The sequence below is a fragment of the Lutra lutra genome, chromosome 2 (assembly GCF_902655055.1).
Source record: "Lutra lutra chromosome 2, mLutLut1.2, whole genome shotgun sequence".
Taxonomy (NCBI): Eukaryota; Metazoa; Chordata; class Mammalia; order Carnivora; family Mustelidae; genus Lutra; species Lutra lutra.
Genome location: NC_062279.1, coordinates 123,985,939 through 124,004,484, shown reverse-complemented (window position 1 = coordinate 124,004,484; position 18,546 = coordinate 123,985,939). Strand labels below are relative to the sequence as shown.

The following is an 18,546-nucleotide window of genomic DNA, read 5'->3' as shown; positions in this document are numbered from 1 at the left end:
ATAAAATGCCTACTACTATAACAAATATTATGTGACAGCATACTTTTCTATGTTTTGATTTTATCTTAAAAATTAAATATAATTATACCTTCTGCTAGTGAGATCTTTTTGAGTATATTATATCTTTAATGTGATCATGAATTTCTATTCATTCTCATACTTTAATAGAATCAAGACTTCTTAAGAAGTGGTCAAATAACTGCAACAATTTAAGTAGTAATCACATAATTGATAGTAAAGTATAGTAACCACATATTTGAAAATAAAGCAAATTTTATGAAAGAAACCCCATTAGGGTTAGTTAGGGAGATACACAGCTTAAAATTATAGAATGCCATGTTCTAAATATGGCTTGAATGTCCCTAATGTTTTATGAAAAGCAGTATTAATGTTTAAAAGCAAATAACTACTAAAAAGATTTAAAAAGACTCAAAACCAAATCCAATAACTGTAAATTCAAATACAAATATTGGAGGTCTGGGTGGTTCAAAGTGTTTCTTTTTTGTTTTAATTTATTTATTTGAGAGAAAGATCCTGGAACTCCAGGATTACAACCTGAGCCTAAGGCAGACACTTAACCAGCTGAGCCACCCAGGCACCCAAGTGCCTGGCTCTTGATTTCTGCTCAGTCATGACCTCAAGGTCATGAAATTGATCCCTGTGATGGGCTCTGTGCTCAGTGGACAGTCTGCTTGAGATTCTCTCTCTCCCTCAGCCTCTGCCCCTCCATTCTCTCTCTCTTCAAAATAAATGAATAAAATCTTAAAAAAAAAACGAAATAATAAAATAAAATACAAGTATTGCTCTTAATTATAATAGATTATACTGACATTTTATGATGTCAGTGTTCAGTCATTTAGTATCTATATTTTCTGCCACATACAAAATATTTATTGGAGAAATATCCCCTAAAGGCAGATAATAAGCCAAAACCTGGTATAGCCCTCAACCTTGTAAATTGTGTAACATTCCTATAAATTAGGTTCACAAAATTAATAAATTCATAAAATGGAAATTAAAAATTTAGTAAATAATTGTAGAAGAACATCGCTCTTCTTCAAGTTAAAAAATAAGTAGAAAAATGTCACTACATTTTTACTAATTATTACCATTTAATATTTTCAGCACTTAGAATGAAAATAATTCTTGGAATATAATTACATATTTAAGGGCATATATCTATACTTTTCATGATGATTATAATTTCCAGTGGAAGATAAAACAGCTTGCATACATTTCTCACAGTATTTCCCAGTTAGTCCTTCTTTGCAATGACACTGCTGCCATGACCAGTAGTCTGTACATGTGCCACCATGCTGGCAGGGGCTGTGAGTACAAGCACCTTCCAGTCTAGGACATCTAAAGTGAAATCAAAATAAAGAACCATAAGGCACAAAATAAAGTATGTGGGGAAGCACTTGTTAAAATTAGATATAAACTTTTATTAACTTGCTGAGTTTCATGAACTCACTTCTTTGAAACTCAAGTTACAACTATGTTTGGAGCATCTAATCAAACAAGGAGCTGTTCTGTAACACATTCTCTACCTTGTTCATAAAAGAGAAAATGAAACAAATGAATACAGATACAATACAGATACAGAACACACAGTACAGAAAATACAGATACACAATACAGAAAAAGAGGTGAAAATTTCTTTAAATTAATTTTCATTTGAGTTGGACATCTTTGGTTAATGTTACCTAATGGGCCACTTATTTATTTGTTTACACATCTCCTCCCCAGATAACTCATTCAACTAATACTTATTGACTGCTTACTATATGCCAATTATAAGCATACTATTCTAAGCATAGGAGTAAATTGACAGAAAAAATCCATATATTCATGGAGTAGTTATTTCTTCTTGTGGAGGAAGCAGTCAAAAAAACAAAATAAAACAAAAATTAGGTAGATGTGTAATATGTTACAATGAAGAAAGTTCTATGGGAAAATTAACATAGACAAAGACTATTGGGAGCTTTGGGGGGAGGGGCAGTGTTGCTGGATCCTCTAGATTCACCAGTAAAAGAAGGACCCATCTTTGTAAAGACCTAAACAAACTGAGAGAAAAAAGCATATTTGGTAGAAGATCATTCCAAGCAGAGGAAACAGTAAGAAAGCCTTGAAGAGAAACTGTACCTAGTATGTTCGAAGAACACTGAGGGGCCCAATATGGTTGGGGCAGAGTGAACCAAAAAAAAAAAAAAAAAAAAAAAAATAGAAGCATATATAAATATGGTGAGAAAATTAAGAGAGAGGCTGTATCATGAAGGCCTTTAAGTTAGGCTTAGAATTTACATCTCTTTTTCAATGTCATTCTGGATGCTGGTACAATGGAAGATGAGGTATGTCAGGAAGGGAAGAGTCAAAGGTAAGCCTAAAATGTTTGGCTGAACAGGTGGGTGGATTGAGTTCAGTTTCTGAGATAGGGAAATCTATGGAACAAGTAGATTTGGAAGAAGTCAGGAAGGAAGGCCAGGAGCTCAGTTTTAAAATTTCAGTCTGAGATATTTATTGGAAAGATAGGTAGGATATTGAGTAGGCAGTGGTATATTAGGGTCTACAGTTCAGAGAGGCCAAGTTGAAGATAAATATTGAAAAGTCATGAGTTTTAGAGACATTACTTAAAACCAAGGACTACAACACATAATTCAAAGAATGAATATAGATATAAAACATCAAGAAGATAAGGTCAAGCAGATGAGACAAAGAATCAGAGTAGAAAACCAGGGGTATACCATGTGCTGGTGGACAAACTAATAAAGTATTTTTAGTGGGAGGGAGTGATGAATATCAAAGTTCAAATAAGAGAAGAACTGACCATTGATTTTAGCAACGGAAAGCTTATTGATCACTTTGACGATAGAATAATTTTTCAAAAGAGAAAAGATGGGGAGGAAATGGGATTAATAAAGGTTTTTAAAAATAAAAAGGGAGAAATAACAGCATGGATTGAAATGAGGAATGAAATACTGATGAGACAGCTGAACGTTGTTTTTAGAAGGTGTTGGGGATTGAACCCATTACATAAAAAGGGTTGGACTTTTTGGAAATAGGAGCAGTTTATTCATAGTAATAGGATATAAGGTATAATTTGGGATGCATGTGTTCATAGGCAAATGTGGCAGGACAAGCCTTTGGGAGTTTTCTTTTGATTGCTTCAATTTTCTGAGCAACTTAGAAAGCAAATTCATTAGTTGGGAAAGATGATACGGGAGACCATGTTTGAAGTCTGTGAAAAGCGGAGGCAGGATTGTCATTGAGAAAAGTGGGAAAACGGTTAAATTAGGGAATAGAATATGTCACCAGACAAAATCATGGCCACAGAAGAGGTTAATAACGATGAATTTAAAGGGACTATGAACTTCTCAAGAGCAAAGATCTGCTTTGTCCTTGACCAAGTACCTACTTCACGATTTAGCTTTGCTGCTCACAAGCTGGTTGATTTCAAGCAAGCTTTTAAAACTCTGAGGAACTCAGAAAATAATAATATCTATCTAATAAAATGGTTGTAAAGGTTAAAATAGAATACAGTAAAATACTAAGAGTAGCATTAACCACAGGGCTATTAAAATATCAATAAAATTGGAAACAAGTAAAGTGTATATTCATAGTTAAAGTAGGGCATGTTCATATTATGGAAGAGCGGACAGTCATGAATGTGACAATAAGATAAGAGTGTTTGTCTCTATGTGATTAGGTTATAGGATACTTCATATTTTTCTGAATTTTCCAATTTTCATTATGAATAAGAATAATAATTTTTACAATAAATAATGTTATTTTCACAGTTCCTAAATCATTGCGGGAAACCTAACCAATAATTACATGGGAAAATCAAATGTCTTACAATTAATCAAATTATTGCTTGTTAAAGATGTATCAATTTTTGAAAATATACATTTGTATATAAAGCTATGTAATATCAAATGGTTTTGCATACATTATCACAAACATTTATATATTATTATGTGCCAGTTTCTTTCCTGTGAGATTTTCTCTGCTTAAGTCATTATAATTTTCCCAACAACCGCTTAAGGTAATGTGAAGCATATACAAGCATACGTGCATACATATATTCTTTCTTAGACTTCAGACAATAAGCATTAACTTTCCAACTAAATATCACATTTATGCCAAACAAAATTTTGCAACTATAAATAAATATTTAAAATGCAAAACAATGTAAAACACTTGATGCTTTTTAGGGCTTTGGGCATAATAATTTCGTCTTTGGATGCTCAATTATGTAAATTTTGTGCATTTTTTCTTTAAAATAGTAAGAAGTAAAATTGCCATACTGATCTAGGATGCCTTGTGCTGTCAAAGCTTGGCTGGGCTCCAGAGGCCTTCCGTTGACTGCAAATTCCATTATACACCCGACAAAATCATGGCTTTCCACATGTCCTCTCCTCTGAAGGATCGGTTCTAGCGATCTGATACCTCCAACTGTGACTCTATTTGGCTGAACATCAAGAGTCCTACATAAGAAAGCAAAGATAAGTATATTAGTTCCAACACGATAGATTTCAGTAGAATGTTTAGTTTTAAAAAGACTGAACATAACTTTTTCTGGCATGTGTTATAACGTGGTAAATTTGAATGGAAAATATTACCTATTGGTGCATATCTTCTGACAGATTTCTACAGGATTATTAGGTTTTCAAGGCATGAAAAATAATAAAACTTAGGGAAATGACATTTTCAGTTAGTCAAATGGGATGTATAAAACAATGTTGAGTTCGCAAGAGGAAGCATATTATCAGAAAGAAGATACCATGCAGTATAAATAGTGACAACTCTAATATTAATGTTAGTGTATAGTTTTTCTTCACTACAAGATCATAATGACGCCAATAAGTTAATTAATGCCATGGATGTTGTGTTGATATTAATTTTTCTCTGTTGCTATTTCTATTAAAATCACTTATGTTTTAGATGGCATAATGCTATGTTTCAGCTTGAGGCACTGTTGAAAAGTATCTGTGAATAATTGTCACATGCAGCTTTCAGAGAAGGTATTTAAAATTAATTCAGTCCCTAGCCTAACATTGCAAGACCCAGGTCACATGCAACGATTTCACAAATCATCTCAAAGAGTATGGCCTATATTACTCTTTCCTTCCTCCGGCTTTATCCTCACCTCTACCACTTCCATTTCACACCATTTTTATATATTCTGTATACAAATTATTAACTTTTCATTTTACAACATGAAAATTACTTTGGAGAGGATAAACTATTGTAAACTTTTGCAACACTCAGCATAATATAATTATCTTTAAATGTATAATTTCTTAAAAAAAAAAAAAAAAACCTATCACAGGACTCAAACTCGATCCTGAGATCAAGACTGGAGCTGAGACTGAGTCAGGCGCTCACATGACTGAGTCATCCAGGCACCCCTGTTTAATTTCCTTTTTAATGTCAATTAATAATAAAGATCAAGCTAATAATTTTACTCACCAGTCATCCGAAACTGCCACATTACTGACAGTGCAATACCCTGGTTCTTGGTTCTCAGTACAAGAGTCGACGGTTAAGGAAGCTGCCTATAAAGTAGAAGGAAATAGTCATTTTGAGTTCTGCCATCCCTATTGTCCTTTTCAGCCAACATTACCTAGCACTTATATCTACATGGACATTTTTTTTTGAAATTGTGATAACAATCAGTATATTATGACATAATACAATTATAGTATCAAGTTTGGAGCACATATTTCTTTTACATGTCTAAAGTTATGAAATCATTACATATAAGAGATGGGAACATACTTTGAAAAATCTTATCCAGCCCCTTTGTTTCACAAATGAATAACTATAAATGCCATTAATGTCTCTTACAATATCATACGGGAAACTTATGGGACATAGAGGACAGCTTCTTGGGATTACAATCTTAAGAAATGTCTTTAAGGTATTACCCAGCTATTCTAAACAAATGAAAAGACATTAGATTTCTGATTTTTCAGAAGTCTTATTTCAATTATATTTTAGTCATATATACAAAAATATCTTCAAAGCATAGTGTATTATTACAGCAATCTATGAAAATTGTTGTTCTTGTACTAAAGATAAGGTTTGAGACAAAGTAAACAAGTCAGTTAGATGCCCCTTCCACTTATGATAAGAATCTTAATTTATAAAAAGTATATTACAGTGTATTTATGCATTATCAGAATGCATTGTCATCTATTATGATACAGTAGAAACTCCCCAATAATCTTTAAATTACAACTAACAGTAACTGTTTTTGCATTCCAAGGGATGCATATCCTTGAGACAAAAGTCTTCTGTCCACTAGAATATACAAATGCTGAATACTCTATTTGATCAGTAAATGCAGTCATCAAATCATGATCACAAGGTTCAGGAATATGACAGAAGTCATGGTTGTCTATATTGAGCAATGGTCGCCAGAGATGGCTGTGGTCCAGTTTAAGACCGAGGTTGTTGCATATTCACATTATTCTGTGCTCTGCAATGCTATTGTGATGCCCCTCCTCCGTTCCCTAAACTGCAGTAAAATTCTGCAACTGACAAAACTTTGCAAAATGTAGTTGGTAAAATTATAAGGATGATATTCCCAATGTGGTATTTCAGAACATGGCCAGTAAATCACAGGAGAATGCTTAACGCCAAATCCAGAAGTACAGAAGGACTAAGGGTCTCTCCCAAGGCAGACAGTAAAGGGTTCTACTTAAATTTACTTGAATGCCATAGAGCGGGGCTAATCCCACTTTGTCCATTATAATAAAAATATAAATACTATGTAAGTATTAATTTATAAGAATGGTTTTCATTTGAGGTTAATTGTAATGAAAGCAAAGCAAATGTCCGAAACAGCCCAGGGAGGTTAAACAAGTTGACTAACATTACACCTGACTTACATATGAAAGCATCAGGTTTTCTGCTTTCTTGAATTATATCATATGGGAATGATTCCTTTCCTTAACATCCGATGTTTAGATGTTTATCAACAATGGGTATTATTTTTAGAGATTGTCCATAACAATTTATATTTGGATGGGAGACTTGTAAAAGTATATCTTAAATATCTTGCATTTCAAAAATAAAGAATGGGGTCAATTTATAGTTTTTGTGCATCAAATACTACTGAATAAAATATTCAAAAATACTTCTATCAGTTAATTATTAGAACCAACTATAAACTCCATATAATAAATTCTCATGAGCCATGTAAATCTTTTTCTGGCCACATACTCAAGGCAATTATAATAAATACTAACATTTTTAGGAAACATTTACTCTTTCAATTCTGTGTCAAGAATTCATGCCCTATTTGGTTAAGTCTTTCAATAGTTTTTTTTTTTTTTTTTCCAGTGTTCTATAATAACTGAGTGGCATTCGATCCCAAAAGCAATACTGGGTTTTTGTGATACAACTTGTGTTGCTTAGGTTGAGTATTTGACTCAAGCACAATTCCCTTTTTTTCTAAAACAAAATTGTTAACATATTCCTGTATACCATGCAAAGTGTCCCTCCATTCTAGAGATCCCTAAAGCTATCACAAACAACTGAATTTCACATAGATATTTATGAATGTCTCAAGTAGGAAAAAAAATCACCTTACATAATGGCATCATATTTTGGTCAATCTTAATAGTTAATATATTTTTCCCATTTTCTAAAAGCTTCACGATACAGTACAAAGAAAGAATGCTGGAGGGGAAGTTTTATTTGAATAGCAACTTGTGCAATTTAATCTTCAGAGTTAAATGCGCTTTCTGTTACCGTTGAATTTTTCTACCAATACTGCTGTAAGTTGAGATGTTTCTATCCTGTCTACTCAATGATTCAAAGCTGAGAAGTTAATGATTTTGCCAGTTTCTAACAAAATCCCTTTGAACTGCAGAAAATGACAGATTCAAAATCCAGTAGGGACCTTATTTTGGATGTTCTTTAAAAAGGAAGACATTTTTTTTCCTCTCACCGAAGAACTAATAACAAAGGTATTTTTTTCCACATTTGGTATCCTTTAAAATTGGAAGACTATGGCACATAGTGCAAATGAAAGGAAAGCATTTGTTCTCTATCCTTTCTGGCAGGCACACAGTACCTCTTTCTTTGCTTTCCCTCTTCTCCCAAAGGCTAGTTTGATAGAATTAAATCTTCACGAAATTTAAAGGGACCTGGGAGGTCATCAGATAAAATCATCTATTCTACATAAAAGTCTGTTGACAACATCTTAGCAAAATGGTTATCTCACATATGCTTGGAGAATCGGGGTGAGGTGCTACCTGCTATGCCCCATTAGGGTCCCGTCATTATTAGGAAATCATTACAGCTCATGGAAGACCTAACACACAACACAGATAGCAGACCTCATGTTTGTTCTAATTCTGTCAGGTTCAATAATGCTGGGGTAAATTGATAATCAGGAGTTTTGGAATTTTCTAAATATGTATTCTCCTAGAGGTCCTTCTCTGAGCAAACTAGTTTGGTATTAGGCTGATTTTAAAAATCTCAGGCAGAAATGAGCATACTGACTTAATACTAGTCTAAAAAACGTGTTATTTCCAAGTTTTGTTTGTTATACCCCTATTAGGATTCACTGAATTCGGTGTGACCTTTTAGGCACTACTCATAATTAAAACTTTATTGTATTAAGTAAAACATTTTTTTAACCCCAAAAGGCTGTATGAGTCAGTATTGTTCGAAACTTAGGATGACTAACATTTATCACTTATTTAATATCAAATACATAAAATTTTAGATATGATTTATATTAATCTTTGCATTAATATAAAAAAGGTAGAGATATTATTCCCATCTATAAACCAAGTTTTTGTTTTCTGCTCAACCCCTTTCCAATAAACAAAGCCTCCTTGAATTACTATCAAATCAAGGCTCCAAATGAGTACTTTCCAAGTAGAGTTTTTTAAATAAATTATTTTTCATATATCACAGCTTTATATTATAATTATTATTACTAAATTTTACTCTTTTTATCTCATTTTCAGATTGTTGGGGTAACTTTGTTAAGTAAACATTTTATGAATTAAATGTATTAGAAAAAAGTTATAGTTATAGAACATTAACACCAAGTTTATAAGAAAAAGGAAGACAACACATATTGAAAATGATTCCCGAATTTTCACTAAGAGTTTTATTGTTTTCTTACATATATTTCTTTTTTTTTTTAAGATTTTATTTATTCATTTGACAGAGAGAGATCACAAGTAGGCAGAGAGAGAGAGAGAGAGGGAAGCAGGCTCACTGCTGAGCAGAGAGCCCTATGCGGGACTCGATCCCAGGACCCTGAGATCATGACCTGAGCCGAAGGCAGCAGCTTAACCCACTGAGCCACCCAAGCACCCCTCTCACATATATTTCAATAGACTCATCTAACAACCTGGTAGAACCCTGAATGCAACACAGCAGATATGGGGATATCCGTGGATGAATATCCAAACATCTAACCTTGATGGTGATGATACAATCATCTGGTCATCTTTAGACCCATCACTATTCTTTTTCTTTCCTTATATGAAAATATTTCTTTATTTAAAACATTGTTTAAATCTTCTTTCCTACTTTATACTAGAGGAGAGAAAAGCCATTGTATTTGATGTCATTAAAAAAGTCCCTAAACGCATGGATTTAAAGTACTCCTAAAAACAAAGAGAATTTTGTCTTTTGATAAAGACTGTTTGTTATCTATATTTGTCAGAAAAAATAATATAATAAGATTGCTTCAGTCTTATGTCTTTATGAAATTTATAATTGTAAAGGACACAAAAACTATTCTTTTAAAACTATGGATCACAGAAAAAATAACAAAAACATCGTAAAAAAAAAAACATTTTCTATGTTCTTTCTGCAAGTTGCTTATATATAGTCCAATAATACAGTGTTCCCAAAAGTTAGTGTTAAAAATACTTATATCATTAGACAAACACATGATTCGTCTGATCAGTTTCAGAACTACATAACTCATTATATTTTTTATGTTTTTCAAGATTGCCACAAAGCTATGAGATAAAACTATAGTCTTTAGATCCCAAGTGTCTTCATTTAAAAATTATATCAGAGCATTTATTTTGTTCTTTTGGCTAATTTTTATTTTAACACATGACTTCATGTTTTTTAATTCTATTTTTTTGAAGTGTAAAATGTAAATTTTATTTTTTTTTAATTTTTTATATATTTTTTTAAAGATTTTATTTATTTATTTGACAGAGAGAGATCACAAGTAGGCAGAGAGGCAGACAGAGAGAGGGGGGGGAAGCAGGCTCCCTGCTGAGGAGAGAGCCCCATGCAGGACTCAGTCCCAGGATCCTGGGATCATGACCTGAGCCAACTGCAGGGGCTTAACCCACTGAGCCACCCAGGCACCCCAAAATGTAAATTTTAAAGAGCAGTTATAATTTTAAAAGCTTGATATGAAATCCAGGAATATTTTAAAACAGTTTTGTTAGCATTTACTTTTTCAAAAAACCTTGATTATTGTTGAAAACGGGGAATCCATGAAAAGATAGTTGGGAAGGTAAATAAATGAATACATAAATAAATAAGTCTTTCCAACCTATTGTTCTATATCAAATGTTTTCAAACACTAATAGGGAAAATATATCATGCATTTTCCTTTATAAAGGAAAATACTTGTTTAATGAACATAAACACTAAGTAAATATGTACCATCTTATTGTAATATGAGAGCCATATAATTAAATAGCATGTAATATGGAAATCTTTAATATTACTGAGTTTATAGTTCTGAAAATACCTTAGATAATCAACAAACAAAATTTCATTTTTATACCATGTCATAGACCTCACGGATGACAGCACGTTGAAATGGGAGTACAATAAGGATTGCTAATTACTATATTGGAATATGTGTTAGCAACATCTTTTTCAATAATTTATTTGTACAAAAGTTTTTTCATTTGTTTTTTAAATTTGTTTGTTTTCATTTGTTTCTTCAGTTAGGGCTGGGATACTTAGAAAAGTAGCCTTTTTATTTTTAAGATTTTATTTATTCATTTACAGAGAGAGATCACAAGCAGGCAGAGAGGCAGGCATAGAGAGAGAGGGAGAAGCAGGCTCCCTGCCGAGCAGAGAGCCCGATGCGGGGCTTGATCCCAGGACCCTGAGATCATGACCTGAGCCGAAGGCAGAGGCTTAACCCACTGAGCCATCCAGGCGCCCCGAAAAGTAGCCTTTTTAAGTACAGTTCTGACGTGGCCTTAAACATATATAGGAAATGTATAAAATGAAATGTTTACGCAATAAGATGTTTTCTTTATTTTTTTACCTTCTGTTGCTTTTGAGACAAGTTGTTTTTTGTGACAAATAGTTGTCATTAGCAAAAGCAAGAAATTACCTCTTTGCTGCTATAGTTCATAACAAAACTGGTCAAATTTGCACCTCAACTCATGCTTTAACTTGAAGGCTTGATTGAGCGATATACAACAATTAAACAAGTTTTAATATAGAATGAAATGTCTTACCATTCCTGCTCTCCTGGCGATCACAGTGTGAAAATGTCCATCTGACACCTTCTTCATGGTGGTGAGTTTGTATGTACCACTGCCTAGATTGTAAGAGAATCTTAATCTTTCTTCAGCAATTTCAAGGGCCAAAAACTCAGCCCGGTCCCCTGTCTGGTTGTCATAGTTGTAAAGCAATAAAGCATGACTTTTAATAGTTGCAAATTTGACATATATATAGTTGTTATTGGGGTCCAAGCTGGGAAATTCCATGTATGATAACTCCTCAAATCCGTAGCTATTCAACTCACAGTGTTTTCCAAAGACACCTGTAGATGGGAGAATTGATAAATTGACACATGAAATTCCAGTGAAATGTTAGTAAATGGCTTTGATTAGGATAATTTCAAGTTACAATAATGAATCATGCTTTAAACAAACTTTTTAATATTATGTCCCCAAAAAAACTGTCTAAATTAAATTAAAATAGAACAAATTAATGATCTTTAAAGCACACAAGCTGTGAGAACTGCTGTATTTTTCTTTGGCCAACTAGGAACATATCTAAGTAGGTCCCATTTGTAAAAATTAGAATTAATGGAATGGATTATGTCTGAAGAGATGTCTTTCCAGGAAACCTTTCAAAATTAGTTTGTCAAACTTTTCAAAATTTTAACATGCTATAATTTTCAACTGATACTTCCTTTATAATATGTAATTCTCAAAAACAATTTCAACTCAATTGAGGATGGTAAATTTTGTTTTGACCTTGAAAAATATCAGTCCTTGTCTTCATGGTATTTTCAAGAGCTGTAAGATCAGGGAAGGGAATCACTGCTGTTAAAGAAGGAAATAACTGTCTCAAGATTTTATCTCTTTCTTGTTTTATACCTTCTTTGGGTATGATTTACAACAGGCTACTTTAAAATAGCCTTCTGCTTTTTCTGAAATCCAGCATTCCCACTTATTTGGGCTGGTTCCTTTTTTACTTGAAAAATGAGTTTTATTGATGTTACAGTGCTACGCCAAAATTCTTTTCCCACAAATATTAGTCGACTGTAGCAAATGATTGGAAAATTAACCCATGCCAATACAGTATGATTCTCATTAACTTGCAAAGGTTCCATTCCTTAATTTTGGCTGTACATCTCTCATAAATGCATTAAATTTAGAGTCAGGGAATTGTTCAGCTAGAAGAAACTAATACCATCATTTTACAGAATATTTAAAACTTGCCTGAGGTCACAGAACTATAGGCGACAGAGCCAAAATTTTAGGCCAAATCCCCTGATTGTGTAGTTGTTTTGACTGCACCACATCTTATATCTGAATATTCTTTAAATTAAAGAGGCCTAGAAGCTGCTATAAAAGCTTGTGTTGTTTATCTTTTCCTGCTTTGTTAAGGCTGAGATAATATTCGTTATAAATGTGTAGGAAATATGCATATTATTTATTTTTAAACATTAACTGAAGTTAAAAAGCAAAGAAATTATAGGAATTATATATATTATGTATATCAAATGCCATAAATTTATTTATATAGTATATCAAAAATATATATTATATATCACATGGTATTGTATTTCTAATTTATATAATGTATAAAACATATATACAACAAAATTTAAAAGTTTATTTTTATTAAATATACATTTGCTATATCATATATGCCTTACTTATATACACAGAAAGCATAACCAAAGTTAAAGAAAAAGCAAAGATAAACTATACAAAGAAATAGATTATTGAGGAAAAATAAATTTGTACTATGTGTTCTCTCAGGCCTCTCCTGATTAAGTTTTAATAAAAATATGAAAATGGGCTTAAAAATTAAATATAGGGATATCTGTGTGGCCCAGTGGTTTAGACATTTGACTCTTGGTTCCAGCTTAGGTGGTGATCTCAGGGTCATGAAACAGAGCCCACCATCAGGCTCTGTGCTGAGTGCAGAGTCTGCTAAAGTTTCTTTCTCCCTCTCCCTCTACCCCTTCCTGGCTCATTCTCACTCTCTCTTTATCATAAATAAATAAATCCTTTAAAAAATTGAATATGGGACCCTTGGGTGGCTCAGTTAGTTAAGCATCTGCCTTCAGCTCAGGTCATGATCTCAGGGTCCTGGGTTGGAGCCCCACATTGGGCTCCCTGCTTAGAGGGAAGTCTGCTTCTCCTTCTGCCTCTTCCCCTACTTGTGCTCTCTCTCAAATAAATAAATAAAATCTTTTTTAAAAATTGAATATAAATATATGTAGACAGAATATAGATTCTGGCAAGGTGTCCTCTATTTTTATTCAAATTGATTCTTGATACAAATTGATTCAGATATTTCAAACATGAAAGTATTTGTTTATAGAATATTTTTCTTCTTAAAGAGTTTTGTTATTATTTCTAGAGAAAGGTAGATTTTTCTTTTTGAAATAAAATAAAAACTAAGGAAGATTTTAAAATAGCCCTTCAAATGAAATACCAGGAAATAAAACTACATAAAGATCAAGAGAAATTAATTAAAATTACTCTAATAAGGAATATTCTGTGTGTGGGTAGTTACACATATATAGATACATACATAGGAAGTTATCATCATACAGGCTCCCTTTATAAGATCGTAAGCACTTTATGTTTTTCTAAATTACAATCTAAAAACATAAAAATCTTAAAAAATCTTAAAAATCCAAACAACAAATCTTTCACTGATGAGAAAGTAAACAGTGCTAATTCTTTTTCCAACTTCAGAATTATAGTTAAGATGTTGCTTTATAGGATGCATGTGTAAGTACCTCCAGATATTCGTTTGAGGCATTCCAGCTGTCATTTCTATTTGCCTGTTTCACCCACATTCAATTTGAAAAGGAAAATACTTTGTCCTTTTAATTCTCTCTCTCTGGTCTCAAGTCATGTATTATTGTTACAAGGTTTTCTGTTTTCTTTTCTTTTATAAATCTTCTGTTGCCAACTGACAATGTAAAAGTTTAAATCATGGGTTTTTGGGTTTTGTTTGTTTGTTTGCTTTTTGCCACTGGAAGAAATGGAGGGAGAATTTTGCACTGCCAGTTGCATGCAATCCATCTCTAATTTATATTGCTGAGCTAGTCCCTTGGGGGTCTCTGGTAGGGTGACCCCAAAATACTTTTGCCCAATGGGCAATGATTATTGCTTCAGCTACACTGCAGCAATGATTGGTTTCTGTTTGATAACAATTATCTTAAATCCTCATATTTGTAACTGCAATGTAAAGGAATCTTTAAAAATGTAAAAACCTTTCTTCATTCACTTAAAATTAATTTTGTCCACTTTCTATTCCAACTCCTTTATCTTTCATTCCAAACACAAGTTAAACCATGAAACCTGCTTGTGGTTATCTGTTGAAAGCAGCACCTTTTAGGATTATAAGAGATTAGTGAAAGAAGTTTTGGGAGATCTAAAGTTGTGCTTATTTTGACCTTAATCTGCTTTTCACTGCTTAAGACGCATTGTTGGTGAGTATCTCAGAGAAATTTTAAAAAGCAGGATACTGTAAATGTCATACTGGATGAAAATAAAATTGTATTCTAGTCACTATATCATCTTGGGGTAGTTTTGCTTTGTTTTCATTTTTTGACTTTAGACAAAGCTCTCTATTTCTGGGCCTCAGAACCATTGCTAAATGCATTTGTCACAATTAGATACTAAAATTCTGTTTTTCTTTATCATTCTATTGATGTTGTGCTTCATAAAAATAAAACCAGGTACAGTCACGGAATTATTTCAAAATGAATTAACACTACATTTTACTATTACTAGAAACCTCAGATTCTTTTTAAGCTCTATTTGCAACTGTACATTGAGAGTCGCTTTTGAAAGTCCATACAGCTCAATGATGGCTCAAGGAAAACTAGAAAAACATCTTTCTCCTCTCTTGTTTATGGAGAGAGATGGGGTCTCTAATTACTGTTGGACATCTGGAGATGAATAATATATTGTAGGGTAAAGTATCCTTCAAACTGTAGAGTAGTAATCACAAACTGATGAAACAGTCCAAGCTAAAATCAAAGCTCTGTCCAAAGCTGTTCTGAGTCCTTGGCTGTCCCAGTGCTGGGCAACATCTAAGTGAGATCTGAAAGGAATCTTTTAGTCCATTACATAATGGTGGATAAATATAAATGTGTACAGAAAAATTCTAATAACTCTCTTTCTCAAAAAGAACACATTAGTCTGAATTATGATTAGTTATTTGGTAGTATCAGAAAAAGCATATCATGAAAACTGCACGTCTAGTTACTGAATCCTTCTTTTAGAAGTGGTCGAATTAATGTAAAAACGAAAAGCAGCAAAACAAAACAGAAAACACTTTGGTTAATTATCCTTAAAGATTTTAAATAGAGAGTGATGTCAGATAATGCTTAAAAGATTTTTTTCTTTGATAGGTCCCAAGCTAAAAAGAAGTCATCCTTAAATATTTGAGGGGAAATGTCCTGAGGAGACAACATCAAATTCAATTATCTTGAGTTGATTACTTTTCTAGTAGTAACTGAAGCAATATATTCAATGGCATTTCCATAGTAAACTTTTTAAACAATATTAAACATTTGTAATTTCATTTTGCTAAAACCTCCTGTGTAAAACAACTAATATTTTCTTAATCACTCATGGCCACGATAAAATAAAATTGCTAAACCATGAGCCAAAACAGATTGATATTTTGTATCAACACCTAAACTATACTCACCAAATGGACAATGACAATAGTATGACTCCACACCACTTTGGCAGGAACCACCATTAAAGCAGGGGTTACATTCACAGTAGTTGACGGAAGATTCACACATTTTACCTGAAAAGTATCAAACTCATTAAAAAAATCTTACACATAAACATATTAATACCATTACTTCATAACCATAGGTAAAAGGGTGAGCCTAGTGCTGGGTATTAAGGAGGGAACATATTGCATGGAGCACTGGGTGTGGTGCATAAACAATGAATTCTGGTACACTGAAAACAAATTTAAAAAATTTAAAAAATTTATTCTGAGAGATCATATCTTGGAGAAAAGAAATGTAAGAATATTTTACTTGACATGAGAAAATTGGAATACCTCTCAGTTCAAAATCTTATTTAATTATCCTATTGTAAAGATGTGCATTAAAATAGTTAAGAAATAATTTACATATTATAATAATTTACATAATTTACATAAAATAGTTAGGAAATTTACATCTTGGAAGGAACTATTATTTTCAGGAAAATCACAAATGGTGAACATATTTAAATGTTTTCACTTAATTTATTTTCTCTTGTCAATGTTACTTCCTTTTTCAATTCTATAATGAGATTTGAAATTTTGCAGTAAAATTCTCACTGTAGAGATTTCCTCAACTCAGATTTTGTAAAGGTATGCAACGGCCTCATTTAGCCTGTCAAACTAAAATACTTTCACTCTCAAGAAATATCACTTCACTGACACATATCTGTTATAAAACAGAGTAAGAAATTGGGAAACACATCATATATTTCAAATTCTTAAGATTTATTCTTGGCTACAGGTTATGTATACCTTGTCTTTTTCCTAAAACATTAATACCTAACCAGCATATTTTTCAGTTTATAAAATATTCTCATAGGTCATCTCAAGTGAGTCAACTAATATTGACTGAGTGCCTATTACTGGCCAGGAAGGCTAGAAGATGGGGTATGGCAGTCAAAACACACACACACGCACACACACACACACACACACACACACACACACACACCAGGTAAGTGTCAGAACATTGCATTTCCTTTTCGGTGGGGGAGATTAATCCAAGCAACAGAAAACATTTACATTTCATAGATGAAGAAAAGTCTTTTGAAGGCTAATATTTTGCCAAAGAAATTATAAGATTATGGCACAGACAAGTGTAGGTCTGCTCCCATATCCAGGCTTTGCAAAGCTTTAACTGAATAGTTAACCTCTAGGTAGGCCAATGTAGAGTATATGGCCAGTTCTATTTGTTTCTACGGTGGTGGTGGTGGTCATTTTTTAATGTAAATCTAAATGTGTTCTAATGTCACTTTTCTATAAATTTTAGATTATTTCAATAATTTATTTGTTAGAATACTTACTAGTTTTCCAAATCCCAGAAACAATGAGACATTATAGAGTTCTTTGTTTATTTCTATTAATTAATATGGGGGTTAATTGTTTAATTAAATAGTTTTTTTCTGTAAAGTTATTTTCTATTTCTTAGCATGATTGCACTAATGCCTTTATTAAATATCTTATGCAAACATGTAAGTTTTATGTGCACAACTAGACTTAATATTGAGCATAGATAATTCATCTCATCATGATTACTATGCTTAAAACATAGTCAAAGTTTTGTTTAATTCATTTCTGTTTTTGTGGCTTGATTATGTAGCCACAGTTGTTCTAGTTTAAAATTATAAGCATGAGTCAGACCCCATGACACTGTTAACTAAACATGTTTCTCTACATCACAGTGTCATAAACAACATTTTTTTCTTTATAAACAAAATTGGGAACTTCCTTACAAGGCAAAATGGTAACATATTTAGAATACCTTTCCATTCTAGGGGGAAATAAGGAAAATAAACAAGTTACCAATCTAGAGGCACAGAAATTAGGTTTTAAGTATTGTAGCAATGAGTTACATTTGAGAAACAGGAAGAACAACTTTATTATAAGCCTGTACAATATCACACCAGAGAGATGCTCTGTCATAGAACTCTCTCCTATGTTGTTTTCCAACTGGATTTCTGACAGATCCCTCTAGAGAAGTGGAGTTTTTTCATTAGTACTAGTATTGCCCAATGGAGAATAAATAAGACCTATTGGCTGTACTTTTAGTAACTTATTTGCTATCAAGAAAGTCACATCCAGTCCTTGCATTTTTTTTTCCACATAAGAGCATTCACATGTGCTATTGGACTAAGTAAGGTTTCATTTTTCTATTTTGAAAATTTCTTTTAGAATTATATTAAAAGTAGCATGTATTGAGTACAGTTGTCCTTGAACAATGCTGAGTTTTTAAAGAAGCCAACCCTCGTAGTTGAAAATCCTATATAACTTTTGACTCCCCCAAGAGTTAACTACAAAGAGCCTTCTTTG

At 32.6% G+C, this 18,546-nt stretch overlaps 1 protein-coding gene across 2 annotated transcripts in view; it reads right to left on the bottom strand.

Annotated features, from left to right (window-relative positions):
* Positions 1–18,546, bottom strand: part of FAT4 (FAT atypical cadherin 4) — a 180,133-nt gene that overhangs the window by 11,765 nt on the left and 149,822 nt on the right. For both annotated transcript variants that reach the window (XM_047718390.1, XM_047718389.1), the window contains 5 exons: positions 16,162–16,266; positions 11,481–11,788; positions 5,470–5,555; positions 4,305–4,484; positions 1,235–1,359 (listed from right to left, as the gene is read on the bottom strand). In XM_047718390.1, coding sequence (XP_047574346.1) covers positions 1,235–1,359; positions 4,305–4,484; positions 5,470–5,555; positions 11,481–11,788; positions 16,162–16,266 — 804 coding nt within the window. The remainder of the gene's footprint in view (positions 1–1,234; positions 1,360–4,304; positions 4,485–5,469; positions 5,556–11,480; positions 11,789–16,161; positions 16,267–18,546) is intronic.